Below are 27,897 nucleotides of genomic sequence, written 5' to 3' on the forward strand. Positions count from 1 at the left end.
GCTCTAGATGCATTAGTGTCAATATCTTCTACGTTGTGTCTTCAACTACAATTCACCTAGGGGACTTCCATTATGTCCTGACTATGGATATTGTGATTGGCAATCAGCACATCTCGAGTGCCTATCATGTTGACGTGGCACTTGGTACATTTATCTCGAGCACCCTTTGAGCCATGAATTCATCGACATTCTGTAAAACATGTATCTATCATCTCCAAGAATTCGATTATGCCCCTTTCCATGCTTCGAATATGTTCTATGATGCTTTTACTATGTATTGACCTATGGCTTTCACCTGAAAATCGTGCCATATCCTTCACCATCGACGATGACATCCCAATTACTTCTCATACTTGGTGATCCCGTCTTGCAATCTCTATGATCATGAATGAAAGAAACTTCATCCCATCTCCAATATGACTTGATACGTTTCTTACACACTTGTCAAATGGGTGGCATGCCCTTATCGCGATTCGATCATTGCCTAGAGACAAAAGCTTTCTACCTTTGATTTAAGTCTCAGTCAAAAGGATCAAAAACTGCTTTGCACAAGAACTTCAAACCATCCATATTTGATGGATGGCTTTCTTGGTAATTGGCTTTTGAGATTCACTCAAAGACTCCCATATGTTAAGCTGCTTGGTTTTGAAATGTGGCTGGACTCTTCATATTTTCTCAAGTTCGAACCTCTCACTTCGGTAAATGTCTCTGACATAGAATACGCACCCAATGACCACCCTTTTATTTTGAAATAAAGTGAAACCTGACTTCACTGCTTGTGAGGCTCAACAATATAAACCTATGCATGCAGGTTATGTAAGCCGTGCATCTTATAAGTATGTCTCTTTGTATGGGGGTGCTCGAGCATCACTACATATGTATATTTTGAACATGGATTGCCACTTACTAGTGGGTCAACACTATGCATAAGTGATGGGTAGTCTTCGCCGTGGGTGCCTTGAGCTTTCATCTTATGGTTGACACAAACACGGGAATCTGTGTCTAGTGATTCGCATACCTTATAGACGTTCTAACATATTGAGTTCAATAGAGTTCGACCAACTCCATCGCAATGATCCTCGACCTCCATCGTAGGATTAGATATCATAACCAAACATATGCGAACTAACACCATTTGTTATGGTGGTGATGCTGGGTTTACCATAGATGTAGTTATTAATTAGACGAGGGAACCTAGGACATGCACATGGAGCATGTGAGATATGCCTTCTGAAATATAAGTAGATGTCTTTGTTGGCTCATGACACTTGCCGTAAATACATACTACACCTGCTCATTGATGGAACTTCTCAAAACTATTCGCATCATATTGCAGATACAAAGTATTTAACCACATTTTAACATTTGGAGATTGAAGCATTTATTTGAATAATTCTTTACAACATCCTCTTATCTGTCCAGGATCTCCATCTCATGTCAAAAGCATCATTACTTGTGACTTAATGGAGGCAACCTTGATGAACTTGGGATGTTTCTTACAAATAATTCTAGCTTGTCAAAACATTATAAGTTTTTTGAGACTTGGCGAGGTTGACAGCCACAAATGACAAATACCTTCCATGTATTGGGAATTGGGCCTTCTATACTATATAATAAGAACAATGTATTGACTACAAAGTTGGAGTAGAGAGCTGTCACTTCCCTTAGCAACCGAAATGTATAATATGGAAGATATTTTGAACAGGAGCCATGAGTTCTTATGTAACTTGGACTGTGAACTCAAACATGGACTGCACTTCTATTTTGGATAGCTGAACTCTTGAGGTTGAATTGATCACTTACACCTCAAAATCCACATTTTGGACTCTGAGTCTGGAATGGAAAAACTGAATCTGCATCTTGAATTCACAATCCCAGCCTGACAAAAACGTGCATTTGAAAATGAAGCTGGAACTTGGGCTCTGCAAACTCAAACTTTGAACCATTGAATCACTAAACCTTGTTCAATAGGTACGAAGTGGTTTAGAAACGCTTCGTACCTTTTGAACTTGTTTTCTTGATCTCAAGTTTTGGCACGTGTCACTTGTTTCGCTGTTATAACAATCAGTCTGAATATTGCCTTCTTGAAACAAGATTCCATTTTTCAACACGGATTAGAGGAGACCGAGGGGCAAAATATATAAAAGTTATGAAGGGAACCAAGTTACCAAGTTTTAAAATTGGGGTTAAAACACCAACATTATTGTGACTTCACTTTCCTTTTTAAATCATGTAATCCAATAAGGACGAGGGTTCTTTTCATACTAGAGACTTAGTTTCTTCACCATTTCTTTAGAAACCATATTCTCACAATTGCCTCCATCAACAATTACATGACATACCTTTCCTCTTGAGGTACACCTTGTCCAAAATATGTTGGTTTTGAGCCATGAATCATCAATGCCTTTCTCCTCTACATCCTCTTTGGTTGGAATAATCATTGTCCTCCTCATCATGAGACTTTCTCCAATATCCGGAGACACTTCTTGTTCAGATCTGTCATTGTCAGCTTGGGCTAGGTTCACTTTGGATGGCCCTCCTTGATTTCTATCTTGCATGTTAAAATTGGAACACTCGAAGGCCCTGTGTCCTTCTTCTCCACACCTAAAACAAGTGAGAGGCCTTCTCTGGTTTTCCCAGCCTCTTCCGCTTCCCTAGCCTCGACCTCTCTGAAACCCCCTTCCTCTTTCTTGATTTGGAGGATCTTGCCTAGTGTGTATATTTTTTTTCAAATCCTTGAAAAGGCTCTCCAACCTCCTCGAAATGGAGTTGAGGCACTTCTTCAACCACCTCTTTTCCTTTGGATATATTACCGATTATGCTTCTCTTCAACCTTTAGAGCTAATTGGTAGGCTTCCTCCATACTGTTAACACAATGCATGCTTAGTTAATCTTGGATAGAAAATTTTAGGCCATTTATGTATCTAGCAGCCATCTGCTCATCATCTTCTTGATGCTCTATTCTCATGGACAACTTATAGAACTCATTTGTGTACTCTTGTATAGGAGACAAATTTTTCTTCAAATTTTGGAACTTACGAAAGAGGTTTTGTGAGTAATCCAAAGGTAAGAACTTTTCCCGAAGCTTTTTCTCCATCTTGCTCCATGTTTTGATCTTTTCCTGTTGTTTTCTGGTTCTTTCCTTCTGGAGGTGAGCCCACCATGTCATTGTATGTCCTTTTAATTTTGGGCATGCGAACTTCATCTTCTTTTCCTCTGCTGTAGGCTTCCATTTAAAAAATTTCCCCATCTCATTTAGCTAGTCTATCAACTCTTCTAGCTTAAGACTACTAACATAGTCAGAAACTTCGATCTTGATCCCTTCATTTTTACTTTCTAAAGCTCGAAGCACTCTATCTTCATAGCTCAACTCTTCCAAGGGTTCTTCTTCATTTTGATTAGCACCTCTTTGATTTCCCACTTCATCTGATTCGCTCTCTCCTTGTACTACTGGTATTCCTTGATTATTCATTCACTCATTCAACCGTTCAATCTGCCTCTGCATATCCAGCATAAATCTCTACATTGGAGTGACACCTCCTCCTCCTCTCCCAACCATCTTCCCACTTTGATACCAAATGATGTAGCCCAAACCCTTCAAAACAATAACTCAGAACATTACACAATGCAAAAGTTTTAAAATGCCAGATTCTTCATTAAAATTTTCCAACTCACTCTCCTCTACAATGAAAGAAAAATAACTACTTATTGTAATTTCAAAAATTACCATATTTGGCAGATTTTCGGGAAAAATAAAGTTTTCCATTTTTGGTAATTTTCAAAACCTATCCAACGAATCTTGACCTTTCCCAAAAAAAGCCCCCAACTGAGGCAAGATGAATTGCTAGCTAATCTACGAAATCAAGAATATAATTTTGGATTTATTACAAAAACAACTTTATAAAAATTGGAAAAAAACTGGAAAAAAACACAAAAATCCAATTTCGGAGGCCAAGATGATATTTCAGACACCCGAAATAATGTCGAAATGGCCACCAATCGAGATGAGCTCATAGGTAATCCAAATATGCCTGTAAAATTTCAGCGAAAACTCACATCCGAGTCAAAAGTAATGACCCTCAGAAGTAAATATCAACCAAAACCCACATTTGAGTCAACAACCTTGATCCTTGGATGCTCTGCATCAGCAGGACACAAATACTCAAGGGAAACATGACTTTTCTTGAATCTTTGTGGGCAACCAAGGCCAATGAGACTTTAGTGGTAAAGAGAGAACAAAAATGAATCATGACACCTAAAATGATTTAACTTTGAAGGATATGATGAAATGTTGTCATGATGTCAAGTTTATATGGTATAGTCAAAAACCAGAATATAGGACTAGTGAAAATGGTTATGCAAGTAATATAGATGAAACTGTTGAAGTATAGCATCAGTCGAAGTGATATACTCATTACATTGAGTATTTGTATTGATGATTTATATGAACATTGTTTTATGTCTTATATTATTGATAAGAATTATATATATATATATATATATATATATATATATATATATATATATATATATATATATATATGACTTGACTTAACTAATTGGGCTCTTATAATCAAAAGAGACTATTATGTTATCGGATTCTTGAATGTGATTGTTTTGCCACCGCAGGATTGTTGATTGAGAAGCAAAGTAATTGTATTAGCTTATACACCAACGGTTATCAGTTATGTCCATGTAGGGACATGACCCTATGTGGCCTTTGGCCACGTAGAGTCATATCTCTATGGGGACATGACTTTGTTGTTAAGGTTGTAGCTTCTATTAGATTGATTTTATCATGAGATACCTTATTGATGGTAAATCATCTTTAAGATAAATATCTTATATATATAAGATATATTATATGTGTAAAATAATATATATTATATATGTAATATAATATATATTATACATTATATATTATTATATAATAATATAATAATATATTACATATATGGTTAATATATTAATATCACATATATGCTTAAAGATGAGTTATGGGTATTTATTAACTAATGATGATTAACTATAGAGACATGCACATATGGTTATTTATTAATTAATGATGATTAACTATAGAGACATGTCTTTTCATGAGATATGTCTCCTCTCATATTTATGAGTCTTCAAATCTGCATTTGGAAATCATCAATCACATTGCCAATGTTAGTACATTTGCAAAAAACAATCCATGTTATTTAACATGGTATCAGAGCTAGGTTTGGTAATTCGAAATTGAACTTCAGATGGAAATTTGAAATTGAACCGAGTCTCAAATTTCACAACACTCTAAATCCACGAGAAGATGTTGAGTTTAGAATAGGCTAGATCTCTAGTGTCAGTGCTAGCATATCATATCACTTAATTCAAAAGATATCTGAGGATATTTATTGCTTCGAATCCTTCACATATATTCTCAATGATGTTAGTCGGTGTTTTGCTTTGCAGCTATATGTCATCAAAATTCTCTTTGGTATTGGAATACCTGTAGGAGAAAGATAATTGTTGATGAGACAGGCGTCCCGTCGTGGTTCAATGTTTGCACCATTCACTCAGACCACCGTCTAGGTTCAGAGTAGCAAATAGAATCTAACAAGGACGACAACATAAGATTCATCTACAAAAGTGAACATCCTGTGGTCAAGCATGCCTTGTTGTATTTGGAAGTTCTTCGAATATCATTGTTAAAAGTCAAGAAACCTGTCAGAGTGCCTTCAGTCAAAAATACTACCATGCGATGCACTTTGTGCAAGTCTATGACAAAAATGGACAAGAAAGTAATATTAAAATAAAATAAAAGGACAAGACCCTATTGTTTGGACCCGATTATAGAGCATAATGTTGAAGATATCGCAAAAGAGTATAGGAAGAGTACATCATTGCAGGAAAGGGAATGAAAAAAGAAGAAGAAAGGGGTGCGGCTAATCAACATGAGATATAGTGGTATTGAGTGTTTGCTCAGTCACCGTAAGAACCCATGAAAGTACATTCCGTGAACTTATTAATAGTAATCTAAAGTGTCAAAGATTACTATGGTGTCCATTGCTAGTCAACGATAGTATACGCACTCCTCTATCAAATGAAAGACTTATAATTGATAGAAATTATAAACACTTGAAACAAGAAACACACATAAACCAAGTCATTAAAACATGGATGAGAAAATCTGTTGAGTTGGATGGGAGACACATGGTGAGAGCACAAAGGACTTATCATAGGTAAACAATGCATAGTCCAAGAGATACAACCCTCTAAGTGAAGATTTGATACTGCTATCATGACATTACCAAAACACGGGTTGACTATATCTGAAATAAATGATTGAAACTTTGGAACATGATTAGAATGCAGCCTGAAATACTCTCGAAGAGGCATCACTTCAAGACAAAAGCATTTTCGGTGAGGTTTAAGGTAATATATGCACTAAATATACCGATCACATTTTGGTGAGTATATAAGGTATATTTAGTTTTATCTGTTCATACTTATTTTATATAAGATTCTTTTATGTTATATATATAATCGCATTGATTATTAGATTTGAATCATTATTATTGAATATATATATATATATATATATATATATATATATATATATATATGTATATATATATATATATGTATATCTATGTATATATATATATATATATATATGTATATCTATGTATATATATATATATATATATATGTATATCTATGTATATATATATATATATATGTATATATATATATATATATATATATATATATATATATAGATATATCATTTATTTGAATGATTTGTATAAAGTGTGTGTGTGTGTGTATAAATTTATACAATTGAGCATTATTATGTGAATCATGATAATATTAATGAGAAATATATTTATGTTGTTAGTATTAGACATGAGTTAAACTACTAACATTCTTTTGTTTAAGTATTGTTTGCCTCGATCTTTTCCTTCGAGAAAGTTATTGCAGGAAGAGGAAGATTGAGATTCAAAGGGAGCTTGACATGTTATTAGAGGCAACTTTGAAAGAGAGGGAGAAGACTAGGGATGTTAATAAACTTTCAGTGAACTTGGTCTTATTGATTAAGAGGGAGTAAACAATATTGAGATGGATTCTTTAGTGTTGACAGCATAATTTTAGTGTTAAGGAAGTATGAATAGGGAATGTAAATTCAATGAATATACAACTACTGTCAAAATAAGATATTCATATTAGCTACCACCTTTTGAGAGAAAACTTACTTTGGAGAGGGATCATCATAGTGGTAGCTGAGATAGGAAATATGTGATTTAGTTAAGCAACATTTTGTCAATAGGGTGGATATTGAGATCACAAATAGATTACAAGATTACTCCTAAAACAAATTGGTAGAAATTTTCCGACTCCATAAAATGAAATGAGTGGAAATTATACATTATAAGGGGAATAATAATATTCAATATTTCAACATTTCCACTATCTAACTAGCTCATCAAGGTCTTCAGCTCATTTTGGATAGCAAGGGCAACACAAATCAGATTGGATAAGTGGATCAAGCATTGTCTAAAATCATCTTGAATAGACAACTCGACAAATTGAAGACTGTCTCGGTTGGGAAGGAATCATTGGGCAACAGATAACATGAGAGCACAAATATGGGTTGATTTAGATCTGATATTTGGATCAGTTTTTTACTTGCAGAAGGGGTAGAGCTTAGATTTGGGGCAATCAACACGAGAAATGATGCCAGAGGAATCCATATTGATCTGATACAAAATTGTTCAACAATATAAGAATAAGTGGAAATCTTACATTGTGGGGGGAATAATATTCAATGTTCCATTCCCACTTTTAGAGGGGAGATGTTCCATTCTCAGATAATTTAAGAAGAAAATTCTGAATCTTCATGTGCAGATAAGTATTCTTATTTGTGACATTTATCTCTCTTATTTGTAATTTCTATACATACTATGAAGATTTTTTGCCTTGATCTTTTCCTTTATGGTTGAGGATGTTCTTATAGGAAAAGAAAGTTGGTACTTTACGGATATTGTGTAGACTCAACCTAATGATAGTAGCTCCAAAGACCCTGATGATTATGATGGATAAAATGAGGCTTTCATCCTTGATGATTGAGATTATGAGATTCTTCTACATTAAAAGGGAGCATGACACTTCTTCTAAGAGAACGTAGGAGCTTAGAAGATTGATACTCAGAGGGAGTCTAGAAATACTTGTGGGTGACTGCATGATGTGATGGGCCTACTCCTATATATATCATAAGGAAGTAATGAATTATCACCAGAAAATCAGACAATTGATTCAGAGTGAGTTCGATAGGCATCCTTGGGTGAAGAGAATTTCTGAACAAGTAACTAGAGGACCTGACTTCCCAAGATTGATGTTCAGAGGGAATTGAGGTGAAAGCCTTTGTACCACCCTCTGACTGGGTTAATGGTGGTTACTATTTCATAGATGATATGTAATGAAAGGTGACAATCTTTCATTGACATATATAAATAGAAGGTAACCATTATAAGATGATGATCTTATAAATGGTAGACCTGTTATCATGACAAACTTCATTAAATTGTTGTCCCAGAGTGTTGGAAATCATGATAACGAACAAACAAAAGGTAATCTTTGTAGGTGACGATCTTGCAAATGATAGGCCTGTTATTATGATAGTTTTGTTCTGGATACATCCGAAGTCATTGATAACAAAAGCATTATGATTACTCTAGATATTGTTTCTGACAATTAAAGATCATAATATATGTTATGATAGTGTTCATAACATTGTGATTGTAGTTATTTGACAAGTCACTATTTCAGAGTGTTAAAGTAAGATAATATGTTGTGTATAGATATCCTTGATATTGATATCTCATAAAAACAATTCACTTCTACCTTGCTAAGAGGGAGTGTTGAAGTATAGCTTCAGTCGAAGTGACATACTCATTACATTGAGTATTTGTATTCATGATTTATATGAACATTGTTTTATGTCTTATATTATTGATTAGAATTATATATATATGACTTTACTTAACTAATCGGGCTCTTATAATCAGAAGAGACTATTATGTTATCGGATTCCTAAATGTAATTGTTTTACCACCGCATGATTGTCGATTGAGAAGCAAACTAATTGTATTTGCTTATACACTGACGGTGATCAGTTAGGCCACGTAGAGTCATGTCTCTACGGGGACATGACTTTGTTGTTAAGGTTGTAGCTTCTGTCGGATTGATTTAATCTTGAGATACCTTATTGATGGTAAATCATCTTTATGATAAATATCTTATATATATAATATATATTATATATGTAATATAATATAATATAATATATATTATATATTATTATATAATAATATAATAATATATTACATATATGGTTAATATATTAATATTACATATATGCTTAAAGATGAGTTATACATATGGTTTTTTATTAACTAATGATGATTAACTATAGAGACATGTCTCCTCCTCTCATATTTACGAGTCTTCAAATCTGCATTTGGAAATCATCAATCACATTGGCAATGTTAGCACATTTGTAGAAAACAATCCATGTTACTTAACAAAAACTATGTGTAGGGTAGTGGTAACATTAATAAACATCATGGATAGTTGTTTTACAAAGAATTAAAGAAATAATTCATGTACAAGCAGCAGCAATATATATATTGGTATGATAAGCAATGACTTGCAGCGGCAATAGACTGTAATCTGTAAGAAGACAGTTAATATCTGGGTTGAAACTAAAGTTCAAATGATGATTCATATTTGCTAAAGCCATAGAAGTATCAAAGGAAATATGTTGTGGAAGTCTCAGATACCAGTAAGGAAAGATTAACGGAGCAAGTCAGCCTATACCAGAAAGCCACGACAGTCCAAACAACATACCAATGACAAATATGTATTAAACGTCCACAGAAAATCAAACTTTGAACAACGATAAAATAAAAAGGAGAAATTAAAATAATCGATGAAAAGTGAATGGTGATTGAAAATATTCCACATCAGAATGAATACAAAAGAAAGCCTGATAATGTTAAAAAGCCAAGGATCAATAACATACAACTAAATAACTTAATAGCCGGCAATGCCCACAATGATTAAGGGGACCCGAAGTCAAACAATCCTGGCACGCACAGCAGAAACAAGCTATTGGGAGCAGCTTGGACATTGAATACGAGCAGCATCGTAGTATAGTTAACGGCATGCTGTGAAATGATGTAGCGGTTCTAATTTACATTTCGTGTCTGAATAATTAACAGCGATAACAATGGAGCAATAATAATTTGTTTTTATCGCTGTTTAACAGTCTAGTACAACAATAATAATTGCTTCAATACTATATCATAGATATCAGAAATTTCGACTTGATGGGTAGGCGCTTTTCATTTTATCATTCTTAGGCATGACAGCGTTGCATCTTTATACTCTGAAACAATGGCACTTTCGTCAATTTCACTCTCCCTATATTTTAACCTCAATAGCAATGACACCTCTGTATAGGATCAGACATGTTTTCATATGATATCTTCACTACAGGCTTCATATGTTTGTTACTATTTTTAAGAAAACATCAAACCTTGGCGCTAATGGGGAATGGATGTTTTCCATCACTCTACCACCTTGGAAGCTATCATCCTCATGTATTGCCACATAAATCTATCTTTGACAACTTATTTCATATGTATATGTAGCTGCCTTCGTTCTTCCAATGTCATCTGACTTTATCTGTGTTGGATGCCATTCTATAGGTCTGTGTAGGCTTGACTTTGCTTATGTCAATACATCTTCCCATCAAGTATAAGAGATATACTAATACTTGTAAGCTATTATGTCCTTGACTTTAATAGTATATGTTCGTCACTAATAAGTCATGGCAGTTGCTGTTATATAAACCATTCCTTAGGATACATTCCTTTATTCAACGTATCTTACCTTTGCTGTATTGACTTTATCTCAGTGTTACACTGGCACGGGGGTGCGGCAGTGCAGGGGGACGTCAGGGCGAGTTTTGGGTGCGGGAAAAAAAGGGCCTCAATTTGGGGACAACGGGGGGACGGTAGGGGTGCGGAGGGGTGGGGGAGGGGGTTGCATAGTATATATATATATGACTGAAAATGCTAATTATGAAATGATACTTCAATATATTATATAGCATACCAAATATAGTTGAATAGAGAAAATTGAAATGCGATTCACAAACCATATGTTCAAACTTGAAACTTGAAACTTCATAACCATTACCAGTGCCTGCAAATTAACTTAGTTCAAGATGCAAGATTCAAAATTCATTGTTCAAATATGAATATCATATATCATAAAGATGCTCATGATGACAATGAGCCGAGTAGCATGAAACAGTGAAATTAAATAATGTATCGTAGCCATATCAAAGTGAGTACAATCAACAAAATGACAAAATGTCAATAATGAGAATGGAATCATCCCAAGTGCTCTCTAATCATCCCCTATACCAAAGTCCTAATCATCCCAAGGGTTAGCTTGCTTAAAAAACAAATTAAAAAAGCAATTCAATTTTTTTTAATAACTTTTTGGGCCATTCAACCAGTCGCACCCTGCAAGCACATCGTGCACCCCGCACCCAAGCACCCATGATGCACTTGAGTCTCGTGTCCCACTCGGGTGCTCGACTGGTGCGGCCGAGGTGCGGCGATGCTTTTTCGCCGGCCGAGGTACTCGGTGCGCAACGCACTTGCATCGGGTGCATACCGGGTGCTTAGGGTTTTTGACTTGGGTGCGCGCACTTGGGTTACACTGCTTTATCTCAAATGGCTTTATCATATATCTTCAAATATAGATTACATATTAATGATGTTTCTTATTTTAATTCTCAACTTGTTAATGCTATTAAGTCTTTTCCAAGTGCCTAGCTTTACTCAAATTCTTTTATCCTACCTTATATTCATACGTCATTCAGACCTTTGGCATTGATGAGGTTTGTAGTTTTGATGCAGGAGCATCTTGGGTTTGCTTGGTGACTACTTTCGAGTTCATGGGAGGATGCTCAGTAGTTACTTTGGAGGGTGCTTGGACTGGTACTCGGTCGAAGGACTGGTGCTCGGCATGCTTTGGGATCTCAGCATGTTCTATGAAGCTCGGCATGGTCTTGGAGTTCGGCATGGTCTTGGAGCTCGGCATGGTCTTTGGTTGCTCAGCATGATCTGTGAAGCTCGGCATTGCTTAGGAATTTGGTGCCTATTGCAAGCCGTGTAACTAATTTTCTATAACGAGTTAGAGGATGAAAATTTCAAGGATTAAAGAGAGCCTAGATTTCTACCTATGGTTTGAAGCACAAGTTCTAATTCATTTGAAGCTAGGAGATATTGCAATTTTACTAAGACATCGATTTTGGGTATTTAATTGTTGTTGCATGCTGACTTGTAGCATTTAATTTATGTATTTGTATTTAAATTGTGTTCTGGGCTGACTTGTGGCTTAGATTGGTATAAGTAGGGGTTGTGGGGAAGTCTTTAGTCATTATTCATTCACTTGGAAGAGGAGTGAGTGTGGGGGAGTAGCTAGAAAGCAAGTTTTCCTGAGTCTATGGACAAAGTGTCGAATGTGAGGCAGTTTACAGCAGGATTATGATTATTCATCCGTCGCGGAGAAGAGGAGGAGCTTGGAAGAGGGAATTTGGAGAAGAGCTAGTAGCTGCGGCTTGGAAAACAAGGGGATTGCTTGGTGGGCTTGCGAGCACTAGTTGAGATCTTCCTTGGGGGTTTCTACCAAAGTGTGGATCTGGACTAGCTAGGGTTTGGATTGGATCTTGAGGGATCTTGTAGAACTATTACTTGCTTTGTATTTGGCTGTAACCGGGAAGGCCTTACAGCCAGACACATTGCATGTAATCAGTTATATTTTATGAATATATTATTGTAATTTGGTATCAGATCTCGTGTTATTGTTTCTTGTTCTTGTGTTTCCGCTACATGGTTATTTGCTGGGGGCTAGGACATCTCCACTGGGGATTCTCCTGCCTTGCACTGCATCAAGTTTTGTTCATGCTCTAGAAATCCTTTGACATCAATGACAATACGTCCATCAATCTCCCCCTTTGTCATTAATGGCGATACTTATCTCTTTCGGTTCTCCTCCTTTCAATATCTCTCCCCCTTTGACATCAATGGCAAAGGGATGACACTTTAGCTGCCATTTGACAACTAGACAACATATATCTTCAAACATAGATTACATATTAATGATGTCTCTCATTTTAATTGCTCAACTTGTTAATGCTATTAAGTCTTTTCCAAGTGCCTAGCTTTACTCAATTTATTTTATCCTACCTTATATTCATACTTCATTTAGACCTTTGGCATTGATGATGTCTGTAGTTTTGTTCATACTCTAGAAATCCTTTGACATCAATGACAATACTTCCATCAAGATGAAGTCATTACTTGCTGTTCACAAACCTCTAGACTTGAGACATGACAAACCACATGAATTTTGGTTTCCAACGTAATCTTTAATGCATATGGTACTTCACTAGTCCTTTTGATGGTTCTGTAAGCCATGATACTTGGACTTGAATCTTTTTAGTCCTATTCTTCTCTAACGAACTTTGTTATAAGACTGCAACATAACAAAAACTAAATTCCTTACCTTAAAACTCTTTTTGTTTTCTTCTTGTCTGCATACATTTCTACTGATTTCTGTGTGCTGCAGATTGTTTTTAAGTAACCTCAAGATTTGTCATAGTTACAATTTTGACAGGGATAGGGGAGCGGACTCTGAGGACATTGGGATAAATGGCCTCAATTTGGGGATGGCAGGGGGACAGTGGGGGGGAGGGGGTTGTTGTTTATAATATACATATGGTACTTAAAGTTAAAATGTTAGGTATGAAAGGATGTATAAGACTATTAAGAAGTAAAATAACAAAAGTACAAATGCCAAATACTAAATAGTAAATACTTTAACATTGAAGTTTTGAATATTGAATTACTGATTAGAATTTAGAATACTCAAAAGTAAATAAATTATAAATTCTTGAATTGGCAAATGGAAGGCTTCTACTATATCAAAAATATCATAAAGATGATTACAATAAGTATCCTGATATCAGAACAAGTACAAAATGTAGTGAAGGGAGGCCTCTAATCATCCCCCAGGAGGTCAATCCTCAAGCTGCGATGGGTGGTTGACTAGCGGCATAGCTGGGGCTTTGGAATGCTAGGGTTTTAGGGAGGGACGTGTCCCCATGTAACATTGAGATTTCTTGAATTTGATTTATAAGATCACTTTCTGCAAGTACTCTACTATCCGGAAATAATAAGTCAGCAAAAGAGAGTGGATCATACCCATAAAGAGCTTAAAGAGCAAGATACCTATAGACTTATAAAGAGGTATTGCAACAATACTTTCCAAGATGCAACCATTTCACCTATGCATTCTGCTGATTTAAAACATAGTTTCATAGGTATTGCTTTATTTAATTTTTAACTATCTTTGTTCGTGGATGGTAAATTGTGCTTTGTGTGGTTTTTTCTCTATCAAGTTAAAAACTCTTTTTGAAAAGAGCCAAGGAAACTACTCTCTTTAGCACTGAGAATGTTTCTAGATAATCTATGCAATCTGAAAACCCTCTTGAAAAACCACTCTACTACTTGTGATGCCTTGAGTTGATGTGATAGGGAAAAAATGTGCATATTTTTGTAATCTATTCACCATTAGATAAATACAATATTTTCCTTTTATTTGGGGAATTTTGTGATGAAGTCCATAGAATTGCTTTCCCACTTTTGTTTAGGAATTAGTAGTGTTTGGAGTAGTCCCACAAGAAAGATTTGCTCACTTTTTATTTATTGGAAATTCGTGCACTCTTTGATGTGTTTGAGCACATCCTCTTATAGCCCCTTCCATGCAAACCTCTCCTTGATCTACCTATAGGTCTTACCGTACCCTTCATGAACAGCCAAGGGTGTTTCAACGAAATCTCTCAATGTTTTTTCCTTAATCTTGGATCTTGGTACCAAAATAATTGCGTCATTATTGTAAATCAGCCCATCAACCATTGTGTATTTGTCATTGTTTACTGCATAGATTGATTAAGAAATGCACACAGACAATAGATGGAAATAGTAGAACTTCTTCCTTTATTCGCATATGCCAAAACAATACATTATGCCCAATGATATCTGCTGATTACAATGCTTCCCGAAGGGGGTATAAATACTCATCGAAGGGCCTTTTGGAAGGTTCTCGAAGGAACATGTCGGGCACAAGTCGGCTACATAACAAATAATACATACTATCCTACCCGTCGGCTCATTACAATTATTTACCGACTACATCATCCCCCCTAAAAAGAAAAGTCGTCTCCTGACGACTATAGAACAAAACTCAAACAACTAACTGCAACAAGATAGATCTGCTACATCACTTTCACATTCGTTCTGTGCCTGCACCAAACTGGTCACTAAGCCACATTGCATCTGTAGCCACAATATTGTCTCCTTAGTCAAGCTGACCTTGATAGCCACCTGTGCTGCTTTCTTTGCTTCCGACTCTGGGTCCACTGAGCCAAGTGTCGCTGCACTGCCTTCAACTGGATGATCAACTCCTCTCGAGCTCTCCATGCATCCACCAAGACAGCTTCACGTCCAACACCTACTCCGAGTGCCTCTAGTGCACAGACACTTCATGCCTGCAACAGCTCCAGGTCTTATCAACGGGTTAGACTTCCCACGACTGATATCTGCAATGACTGGGGGTCTAGTGGGCAATGCCCCCAGCAGGGTCGAGGGGCAGTGCCCTCGCGGGGTCTTGGGGCAGTGCCCTGGGTGCGCTCCCTGTCGCGATACAGGGCGACGTCGAGGGGTAGCGCCCCTCGCCGCCAAAACCAAATCAGCACTCCGATACCCACACAAAATTGCATGGAACACACTATTTCTGTCATTTTCTTCCGATTCCACACTCTTTCTAGCAATTGCTTATGTCTACCCTTCCCTTTGGCATCATACATTACTTATTCCAAACTGTTTGAATTTGTCGTCTTTTTTTTTTTTTTTGGAAAACTTCCTGCCACCCTTTGTTACATTACAACCTTAACCTTGTATGCCAATTCCTTATGCAATAACCTGTAATGTCATTCAAAATCTAAATGCAATAACATGCAGAAGCCGTACATCCAAACCTGTAGAATCCATACGCCATAAAAACAAAAACCCGTGCAGCATTTTATGCAAAACTCAAACCCCACAAGGCAAAATCTGTACAGCAACAATATTTCAAGCATATAATGAAATCCACACACCAAATTTTGGAAGGCTCTTCCTCATGCCAAGCCCTGAGAATATTAAAACAGAACTTTAATCTTTCAATTCCGTACGCCAAGTCTTTCAGTCTTAAAAGATCTGTACACATTCCCTTCTGCAAAATCTGTACGCCACTGGAAGCTTTAAATTTGCAAATTCATATTGAAGCACACAGGGAACTTATCCATTGAAACATACTATAGCAATATCCTTCCTCATCCTTCAAAATCCGTACCTCTCCAATCATAGAATGAAAACTTATTAAACTTCAATCAAAATCCGTACGCCGTACGACAGTCAGATGTTACCCAAAATCCGTACAGTACTTGCATTCTATACAATCTACATGGTACATATATAGGAATCCATACTGCTGAACCCATAGAAAAATTTGTATGGCAACTATGGGATAAATCTGTACGGTGGCACCTTGAGAAACCATATAGTGGCATCCGTACGGCAGCCTCCTTAAAAAATTGTACAGTGCACTAAAAATCCGTACGCGGGGAGCTGGTAAAAGCCATATAGACCTGAGGAGTTCGTACGGTGGCTTTTTTTTTTTTTAAATCTTTTTTTTTAATTTATCTTTTTCTTGTCCTTAGTGATCTTACATATGTACAATATTTACATATACACAATACTTACAGTCGTTCTTTTCTCGGTTGTTCATCCATGGAGGTGCTTTATTTCTTTCATAGTAGACATTCGTCGTCGACCTATGCATTGTGTCGGCCACTTCCTTTCCATCTAGTGTCCATAATTTTATTGCTCCGTTATCACCCACTTCCCGAATCTGATACGACACGCTGATCCATTTCACTTGAAAGTTGCTTGGTTTGATCTTGTTCTGTCCGTCATACTTCAACTTCTCCTGCCATCTCTTCTGCCTGTTTTGTGTAACTTCCATGGCCCATTGTACCAACAGTCGTCGCTCATCTAGTTTATTTAAGGTACACGATCTCTTCCTCCGGTTTTCCATATCGCCCAGATTGTTCCCGAAGCTCGATACCATGAACTTTGTCAGCTGCCCCTTCTTGCCGTCAATAACACCTCCACTTCGTACTACTACAACTTTTATTAAACCTTTCCTCTTTGTTTCTTGTGTAGACCGTATGATGTATTTTCCTTGTTGCCAGCACCTTTCTACTATATCTGTGGTTCGACGTAACACTTCCTTTCTATGTGGTCGTATGGTGGAATCTTTTTTCCTTTTGGGTTCGTACTGTATGTTCTTTCCTTCAGCTTCAGTCATATCCGCCTTTCCTTCTTCGGCTTCTCTGTGTTGCTTTAGACATTCATTTCCTTCTTCGGCATCTCTGTGCTCCTTCGGACATTCATTTCCTTCTTCTTTCTTACCTTCGTCGACCCTTAACATAGTATAGCTCAGAAAGAGTTCGTAGTCCTCTATTTGCTAGTGGTGAAGAGCGTTCACCGAATCCAGATTGTCGTCTATCAATCCTCCTTCCAATCGCAGGACTCCCTCCTGATCTGGTTCCATATTCTGCCTCCTTTCATCCTCTTCTTCTTCGGAATCTGACGATAGAGATTCTTCCCCGACCATTTGAGTGTGTAGATCGATGACGTACTTCCGCCCTTTGCTTTCAAGTGAAAGTATTTTTCTTCCAATCGTGCTTCGCCTTGGCTTGTATTAGCCACCCTTGGCCCAGAATGGCATCATATCCTCTCTGCTTCAGTGGGATCACGATGAAATCCAACAAGAATGGCTGTGTTCCAATCGTCAATGGTTGTGCTGTCAAGACTCCCAATGGCTTGATTCCATGTTGATCGGCTGTTAACAACTGGAAGGTAGGTGGCCACAATGTCGGCTGTCCCAACTTTTTCCAAGTATCTTGTGGCAGCACATTGACACCAGACCCTTCGTCCACGATCGTGTCTGTTAACACAGTTCCGAGAATGCCCATTTCGACAACCATCGGATAGTGTTTGGATGAAAGAGCTAACAGCATCGGGTCTTCTGCACTTGCGCCCCCCTGTTTCTCCTTTTCTTGCTCTATTGGTTGCTTAGCAATCAAAACTATATTCATGAGTGCCGTACAGAGTTGAGGCATAGTGAGCAACAGATCATTTATCTTGACGGGTACCTTGGCTTGCAATATTTGCTATACAATGTTCTGTTTTGCGCAGTTCCGTACAGAGGTACCAAGTGTGTCCCTCAGGTGTGTCGTTTCTACCTGTGTTGCTCTCTGGATCTCTGCGCGGGCTTCCTCCGTCGGATCAAGGTAGAGCTTCACCTGCTTTCGAGTGATTGCCAGGACTTCTTCCTCGTCCATCCCGATAGTAATCAAGTTTACTCCGGACTTCGGGCACTTAGCATCGTCATGATCGCCAGGTCCACACCATCAGCATAGCAACTTCGGTGTGTTCGCCGTTGTGCACTCTCGGGCGAAGTGACCCCACAAATTGCATGCACGGCATTGGACTATCGGCCGACCATTTGCATCATACTGGATTTGACTCCTCTCGCCATTATTGTTGTTGCCACTATTGTTGCTACTGCTGCTGCTGCTGTTGTTTTGACCGCGCTGATTATTTCTGTATCCTCTTGACGTAGCACCCTCCGTACTGTTGTTCCCGCTCCCTCTGGACGTGGACGCTTCCTGTGTCAGGAACATTTTCTGCAGTGTTCTTATTTTCAGATTGAAAGGGCATTCCTTTACCGAGTGTCCCATAATCTGGCAGATCTCACAAAATTGCTCTTTCAGGCAGGATCCCTTTGTATGGCCTTCCTTCTTGCACTCCGTGCACCATAGCTCATTGCCCTTAGCCTCCTTGTTCATGTTCTTGAACTCCATCATCCGAATCATGTCTTTCTGAAGGGCACGGACCTTCTTGTTGCTACCCTTATCATTGCTGCTATCTTCTCCTGAACATGCGTTGTCATTTGAATCGGACGAGCTACTCTTCTTCTTCTGCTCACTTTCGAGGTTCAATGCTCTGTTATAGGCTTCCGTGTATGACGACGGTGGCACAATTTTCATTTTCTTTCGCAAGTTTGGGCGTAGGCCTTTCACGAACCACCTTTTCTGAAGTCCGTCCGCCAGCTTATTTTTCATTTTGTTTATCAAATCTTTTAATTTCTTGGCGTAGACGCGGACAGTTTCGTTCTTCCCTTGCTTAATATTGAAGATCTCTGCTACAATTTCATTATCGTCACGCAACAGTTGAAATTCGGCCAGAAACTCCTTTTTAATGTTATTCCAACTGTCCAGCTTTTGTGGATCTGTACTAGTAAACCAGTGAATTGCCACGCCCCATAGGGTGGCCGAAAATTGTCTCATCCAGTCGTCTTCATCAGTTATCCCATTTGCCCTCCAGATCGTTTCACATGTTTTGCAATGTCGAATGGGATCGGCCATACCATCGCCATTGAACTTTGACAGTTTCTCTTTTGGTCCTACCATCACTAGATGTTGTGGGTTTTGTTGTGTACCTGCGTTGTTTTACACTCCCGTGTTCTTCTGAATACCCCCGCTGTTTTGTATCACACTTGTGCTGTTCTGCACACCTGTGCTGTTTTGCACACCTGTGCTATTCTGCACACCTGCGTTGTTCTGCACACCCGCGCTGTTCTACACACCAGCACTGTTTCCAACACCCGCGTTGTTTTCGACACCCATGCTATTTCGCACACCCGCGCTGTTTTTGATACCCACGCTGCTCCCAACACCTGCGCTGTTTTCAACACCCGCGCTGTTTTCAACACCTGCGCTATTTTGCGAAGAAGGGTTTTCTGAAGCTTTTTGTTTCGGAAGTATATCTCAGATGAAGAGTTCACTCCACGCTCGTGCTCCCTCGGCACTCCGAGCCATGCGAGTCGATCCCCTTCCGTCTGGATTCTCTTCCCTTGGCGTACATAGGGTCAAAAACTCCTCCCTTACTTCCACCAAATCAAGCCGCTGGCGGGTCTCTTCCAACAATTTTTCAGTGCTTCTGTGGCCGTTGGTAACTTGCTGAAATCTCTGTCTGCGTTTAGCCTGTTGTGCCAAAATTAAAGTTTCCTGCGCTGCGCGTAATTCATCCTTTTCCTTCAACTTATTCTTATTCTTGTTCAACTGATTCGACATTTAATCTTCATTTGCTTGTCATCGTACCAGGTCCATCGGGCAACGGCGCCAAATGTTTACCGCATAGATCGATTAAGAAATGCACACAAACAATAGATGGAAATAGCAGAACTTCTTCCTTTATTCGCATATACCAAAACAGTACATTATGCTCGATGATATCTGCTGATTACAATGCTTCCCGAAGGTGCTATAAATACTCACCAAAGGGCCTTTCGGAAGGTTCCCGAAGGAACCTGTCGGGCACAAGTCGGCTACATAACAAATAAGACATGCTATCCTACCCGTTGGCTCATTACAATTATTTACCGACTACAGTCATCTACCAATTCATCTAAATACTAGAAGCAAATGAACCTTTGATATACTTTAAAATCGGGAAATCCTCCAATCATGTAATCAATTTCAAAATCACGTGCTTGTAATTTACTTACCCACTTTTGTCGGCAGCAATTCAAGTCTTTTTTATTCAGGATGAGCTCGAGACCATTGTGATTATTCTTCACCACAAATTTTCTACACAAGATAGATTAAATGATTCAAAAGCATGCATAATTGCCAACATTTTCTTTCCACAGACTGAATATCCTCTTTCTAACTTGCTTAATTTCTTGCTCTCAAATGTTATTGGATGTCCCTTTTGAGTTAGGATAGCCCCTATACCTTCTCTTGATGCATCATATTCAACTACAAATGGTTATGCATGAGCCAATAACCTCCTTAAACTTGTCAAATATATTGTGTACTTCCTTTGACCATACAAAGGCTTCCATTTTGGTCAAATCAGTCAATGGGGCAGCAAGCTTAGAAAAATCCTTCTGTAGTAACCACATAGTTCAAAAAATCTTTTCAGTTTTGTTAGATTGGTTGGTGGAGGCCAGTCCAGGATTGCTTAGATTTTCTGTTGGTATGCTATTCTCATGCCTTGCATGAAGAGGCATCATCAAATGGTGCCCTAAAATAACCCCTCACAACTGTTATCACCAATCAGCTCCATCGGTTGCAATGGACAATTAATTGTCAAATTTATCTTCCGATAATTGCTTAAAGACTCCAAGAAGAGCCTCATGCCAAACCAAATTAAACATTTATTTATTGTTTGATTTAATATTCATTTGTTTAGAATACAAGATGGCACCCAAAGGAAAAATAAATATTAATTAATATCTTTTTCCCCAGTGGTGTTCCATGACCCTGATTTACAATTTCTTTACAGTTGTGACTTACTATATTTAGTGCCATTTTTGGAAAGGGCACATGACAGATGGGCTAGATCAGTTTTTTTTCATTTCTCTCTTTAGTTTCAGCATTTTACACATTATATGGTTAACTTTGCATGACATTTATGCATTCTTGTGGTCTAGCCCATTTATGGCTTTGCTTCAGGAGATCCTTTGAAATTTAAAAAGGCAGTTGGGCATGCAGATTTATATTATGTTGAGGATAAAGACTTGGAATTTAAGGATGTAAGTTTATCTCTTTTCCCATTGAATCTTTATCGACTGTATTGCTCATTGCATGCCAACTAACATATTGAAATGTGTTCACAGGTTATTGAAGCACCTCTACCAAGAACACCTCTGGAAACGGCAGTGGTAGTCCACTGGCTGGCCATCGAAGGAGTACAGCCAGCCATTCCTGAAAATCCTACATCTGGAGGTTTCTATGTTCATCCCTTTCTGGATATTTCTTTCTGGGTCACATGCCATTTGAGTTGAAGCTTTTTTACTTGAGGTGGATTTTGGAACATTTTAAATTTTTTGATAGCCTTATGATATTTTGACTGAACGCAGATTGACCAAATTTCCATCTGTTGACCCTTGGATCTTTGTACTCGACAATCATTCCACATAAGCTTTAAATGATTTGCTAACCTGCTTTCTTAAATTGCATTGGCTCCATTTAACACTTATGTCTCTCTTTTCAGCACTTGTTGTTCCCGCAGAAAACAAGAAGTCTGAATATGACAAGGATCATGGCCTTCCTATTGATGTGAAACTTCCCGTTAAACATGTGCTATCAAGAGAACTCCAGGTATAAATGAATTTTTGTCTGTATGTTATTTAGTTTGAAACATGAATTTTATTTGTGAACTTGATGGTCAGGTCAGTGGAGAGCATGCCAAGCTTATACTATCCATTTGTAGTAGTGTATAGATCCAACTAAGAAAGTGTTAATGAAATCATTTTCTGATCCAGCTATACTTCGAGAAAATTACTGAACTCGTTGTTACACAAGCTGGCTCTACCTTATTCAAGGAAGCATTAGTTAGTCTGTCTACAGATTCTGGACTTCATCCACTGGTCCCGTATTTCACTCAGTTCATTGCAGATGAGGTGATTTTTCTTTCTAATATAAATTTCAAATAGAAAGACACCATTGGGGAGGCATGGCACCAATGCTTACATTGTTTGATGTCAGGTAACCAGGAGTTTGGGTGATTATAACCTTCTTTTTGCACTGATGCGGGTGGTGCGGAGCCTTTTACGCAATTCACATATACACATTGAACCTTATGTAAGCTTCTTACTTTCTTATTTCATAACATGTACAATTCTCTTAAGAAAAGTTTTTTTATGGATCTACAGCTACCCATGTTAACAGCAGTACAAGACAAATGAACAAAGGATATTTTAGCCAAAAGTGGAAAACACTCTATTCTACATTTTTTTCTCAGTTTTCTTTTAATATTGGCACAATATAATGGAGAGAAAATGAAGTCATTAGTCAACAAATGTTTTCATTCTTTTGCACCCTTTTTTATATGCACTTTTGTAGATTTTATCTCACGTGGTTATAAGCAAAACAGAAACACAACATGCAGAACAATTCCACAGCTTTCACCCACTCCATCTTTTTTCCTAATTGTACAATTGCCTTACGCTGAACCTTGTGTCATTAACAGTTGAATTTTATTTCTTGTACAATGTTTACATGATTACATCTAACGAGGGAGCTAAGTTTCCTATTTTCTTAAGCAATGGGTGTCTCAATGTTGTTTCAATTTACATAATGGGAAAAGCCTTAGAAATAGGCAGGTATATATTTAATAATTTATTCATTTGGATTGTGCAGGTTAATGGCTTTTTGCCTCAGTGTTTTATGTTGACTTTATTTTTAAGGGAATTCCTGACGTAGGAATTTATATGCAGTTGCATCAGCTTATGCCCTCTGTGATTACATGCCTTGTTGCCAAAAGATTAGGAACACGATTCACGCAAAACCATTGGGAGCTAAGAGATTTCACAGCAGATTTGGTGGCATTTATATGCAGACGGTATTTGTGTAACTTATTTTTTAACCTGAAAAGTCTATATATTAATTTATAGAATTTTGGCCTGCTGAAAGAAATGTGCGTCTTTATTTGTTAATTAAATATTCTGACATTTCTGTTGCTTTGTTGCATTTGAATCATTCATTTTGTAACTTTGCACTTTCTCATTTTGGATGTCATTCTGTTATTCTATTAGCAATGACCAACCTAAATAGTTATGTTTAAATTTTCAATATCTACATGTTTGTACCAAAGAAGGAAAGAAAGAAAGTAGGTAAATGTCCAAGTGATTAAACTAGGTCAACAATAAAATGTAAATTCCGTGACACCAATTTCACAGAAGATCTCTGGTTCCACCGATTAAACTGTTGCACATTTCAACCAGTGATTTGTGCAAGGTGATACTGGAGGCAATTGATGCCTCCTACCATCATCAAACCACTAAAATTGTGCACCATAAGTCCTGCCTCTGAATCCAGTGTGTCATGCTTAGGTGAAGCCCCTAGTCTTATGAGAACTTGGACATGAATTCACTGAATTATCTTTTAAACCTGCAGTATCATTTGTGTGGAAGTTAAAGTTGTTGTGCTGGTATTCTAATTTAATAAGTTTAACTGCTGTTTACTGGATACTGATTGCTAGGAATTCGTCTAAACATGAATCTCTCATGGTTGAACTGCAATTATCTGAGGTATAAGTTTTTAGCATGCTTTCTTCAAGATTTGTTCTCTTTCCACAGCTATTTTGGATGTCTTTATAGTTTACCAGCTATGGGTTAAGGTACTATTGTGTTCATTTCAGAGTTTGGTAGTCATCTACAGTCTATTTGTCATATTTTTGAATTGTAATCCATCAAGAACTGTATATCTTTTGTAACAACACAGATGTGTGGTTCTTCATAGTAATTTTTTGTCCCATAAGCCTGCTTAGATTTTGTTGATCCTCCAGCAGGCCATTCAAATGAATGCCTCTGTGTGGCAGTATTTATCAGTACTGGAGTTAAGTTTTGCTGATAATAAGAAAAGTAATTACCTAATTTGTTGGCATATTTCAAAAAACTATCAGTGTTAGTTGATAAGCAAGTTGATTCTAGGCAAGAAAGTCAATGACCATACTTGTGATAAATTTTATCTTGTGAATTTGGTGGCAGATTTGGGCATGTGTATCACAATCTTCAACCACGGGTGACAAGGACTCTTCTTCATGCATTCCTTGATCCTAAGAAGGCATTGACCCAACACTATGGTGCTATTCAAGGTCTTGCAGCTATGGGACCTAGTGTGGTATTTGATCACTTCCCTGCCACACAGTGCTTTACTTTTTGTTTATCTTTTCTTCTTGATTTGTATCAGGTGCCTTAAGCACGGGTTTGACATCTAACAAAATGTTTTCCTGTGGTGAGAGGGCTCTCCAATACTTTTTAAGTTGAAATGCCATTTGAATCTGAAACATCTAATTTGTGTCAGGTGCGCTTACTGATATTGCCAAATTTGGAACCTTACTTAAAACTATTAGAACCAGAGATGGTACTTGAGAGTCAGAAAAATGAAATCAAGCGTCATGAAGCTTGGCGTGTGTATGGTGCCTTATTGGTAATGTTTTCTACTGCATTACAATACCCTAAAATGACAAAAGCAAGAGAAACCTACATCTTGAAATGTTATGATTTCCGTGAAAGGAATTTGACATTATGTCTTAAGAGTTGGTGGATGATATCTATTTTACCACTCTTCCTCTATTAAATGAATCAGTAATGCATATAAGGTGTAAACAAAATTTCCCTAAGCTTATTTTTTCTCTTAAAATTAGATTTTCTTTGAATTATATGTCCCTTCTAATTTTGGGTTCATCTTTTAACTTTGCGCTTGCTTTCTTTCAGCAAGCTGCAGGTCGATGTATATTTGAGAGAGTAAAATTGTTTCCAGGTCTTCTATCTTTACCTATCCAGTCTACACTAGAGAGTTCTATAAAAGTGGCAACAACATTGGATCCTGGTAAATATAAGATAAGATTGATCTTGATTCCCCATTTCCTTGCTGGATTCTGTGTATCTCTTATTCATTCTTGTCAATGGATTGTGATTCCTTCCAGATGCAGCCAAAGGCAACCTGTCAAGCACAGCAAGAAAGCGCAAAGCTAGTGAAGTTTTTTCTTCACAACAGTCATCAAAGAAAATAGTCACTGATGGCTCTGTTTCTAGCATCTCATCCGAATCTTTGACTGATTCTATTGCAGTAACATCTGAAGGTCAATCCATTCTCACACTAGGGGAGTCGGCTCTCGTTAAGGCTACTGGACAAAATTCTGATGAAAATGTAACAGGTAGCAGTAGAAGGGAAAAGGGATTGTTAAACAAGAGTGAAAGGGCTGGGAGTGTTCTTGCCCAGGCATGGAAAGAAGATGCTGATGCAGGGCAACTATTAGCCTCCCTTGTTGATTTGTTTGGGGAAGGCATGCTAATGTTCTTTGCTTCAAGAGAGATGTCACTTTTCTTGTAAGATCCAAAGGATTATAGGTATATCTTTCAGTTTTTCTAAATGCATCCATAAGTAGATTTTTCTCCATGGTTTTTACTCTCTAATTTTTTTTACCAATATGGAGGATGGCTACATTTTAATATTTATTTATAATTTTTATAAATCATTTATTGTGCATTCCATGTTATGTGATGTACGGAATGACTAACGAGACATGCCTGAAGATTATAACCTGATTGAGATCAATTTTTTTGGTGAAACTGTGATATATTTGATCGCTTCATTATATTTCAAGTACTTCACTTCGTGTCTGGAACTGGTTTAAACTATTTGATGACGAGCTTTTTAATCATACTTACAGATATGAGTCTTACTGAGAGGCTTAGATAAACCTTCATTTCTAGTTTGGAAGGAATATGAATCTCCGGTTGATATTTTGTATTTGCAAGCAATTAAACTTAAATAAAAATATTTGTTAGAATAATATTTTTTCAAGATTCAATGATAAACCAATTAAATGGTCACTTCACATTTTAATAGCGGAAAAAGAAATGCGTCTGTAATAACTGTAAGTTATTTCATTCATATTAGTTACAATGTTGGGGGCATGTAGGCGCACCAGTCATCTGGTTGGTTATAATATCTTCGAAGTATGCTTTGGAAGACATGGCTCACACATTGATGTTAACATAGATTTATGCGTATATTTTTGATCTTCATCTAGATGAAAGATACAATTTAGTTTATTATAAAGTCTGCTAGAAATATCTCCTTTGACATGTCTTCCTTGTGTCCAAGCTTTAAAACACACATTCCATTACCATGTTTCACATATGTACTCACAAAGATTCAATACTAATGATAGATCACCAACCCAAGCAATCAATTAGTCAATAATACAACCCCACACATTCCATTACCATGTTTCACATATGTACTCACAAAGATTCAATACTAATGATAGATCACCAACCCAAGCAATCAATTAGTCAATAATACAACCCCAATTACTAAACATGTGATTGTTTCTATAGCATAGATCTCACGCAAAGGAATGAATCGACATAGATAAAACCATTACTAGGTAAAATAATTGACCGCAAAATTTACATTTTTGTGCTTAGTTTTTTAATACTGAATATTAAATCAATGCTAAATATTTTTTCAGCGGGAACACACATAAAATGTCTAACCCTTACCACACAACTCTAGAAATGGATTCAAATAAAAATTTGGTGTGCCTAAATACATCTTTAAAAAATGCACAACAAAAATATACAGTAATACTGTTTTTATACATGTTTAAAAATGCAACACAAAAATATTACAATAATACTTTTTTGTGCAAGGTGTACAACACCCTTTTTCTAACAGTCTCCCACATGAAGCATTGCATGAGGGTCAAAGGATGAAATACTTCATCTTAGCCATACATGAAGTCACACAAATCTCTAACATGCTTTTATTTTCCATCAAGATACCATAATAATATCTATTGTCACCACAATTTCTAAGAACTCTCATCCTCCAATGTGCAACTTATGGAAGAGAAATAAAAAATCTTGAAAGAAAATGCACCAATCCAAATAGTGCAAGCATCAAATCTAAACAGTGACACAAATTCCAAGTTTTTGCCAAAACAATTGCACATGAGTGAAAATAGTAGTAACAAAAAATACTATTACGTCTAAGCATCCATACCAACAAAGATATTCATGGTCATTAGTATAGATAATCTCAACAAACATCAAACACATAAACCTTAATGGCAATATCCATGTATA

The 27,897-nt window shown here is 37.1% G+C and overlaps 1 protein-coding gene across 5 annotated transcripts in view; it reads left to right on the plus strand.

Moving 5' to 3' along the window:
• The window catches only part of LOC149532344 (transcription initiation factor TFIID subunit 6-like), a 107,236-nt gene extending 80,863 nt beyond the window's left edge, over positions 1–26,373 (plus strand). For all 5 annotated transcript variants that reach the window (XM_089806520.1, XM_089806519.1, XM_089806517.1 and 2 more), the window contains 10 exons: positions 21,727–21,828; positions 21,913–22,021; positions 22,290–22,396; positions 22,561–22,698; positions 22,784–22,879; positions 23,515–23,639; positions 24,787–24,919; positions 25,103–25,228; positions 25,516–25,630; positions 25,728–26,373. In XM_089806520.1, coding sequence (XP_089662646.1) covers positions 21,727–21,828; positions 21,913–22,021; positions 22,290–22,396; positions 22,561–22,698; positions 22,784–22,879; positions 23,515–23,639; positions 24,787–24,919; positions 25,103–25,228; positions 25,516–25,630; positions 25,728–26,134 — 1,458 coding nt within the window. In that variant the 3' untranslated portion in view covers positions 26,135–26,373. The remainder of the gene's footprint in view (positions 1–21,726; positions 21,829–21,912; positions 22,022–22,289; positions 22,397–22,560; positions 22,699–22,783; positions 22,880–23,514; positions 23,640–24,786; positions 24,920–25,102; positions 25,229–25,515; positions 25,631–25,727) is intronic.
• Positions 26,374–27,897: the final 1,524 nt, after the last annotated feature.

The sequence above is a fragment of the Cupressus sempervirens genome, chromosome 10 (assembly GCF_028749045.1).
Source record: "Cupressus sempervirens isolate cs-2001-9-10 chromosome 10, ASM2874904v1, whole genome shotgun sequence".
Lineage (NCBI taxonomy): Eukaryota > Viridiplantae > Streptophyta > Pinopsida > Cupressales > Cupressaceae > Cupressus > Cupressus sempervirens.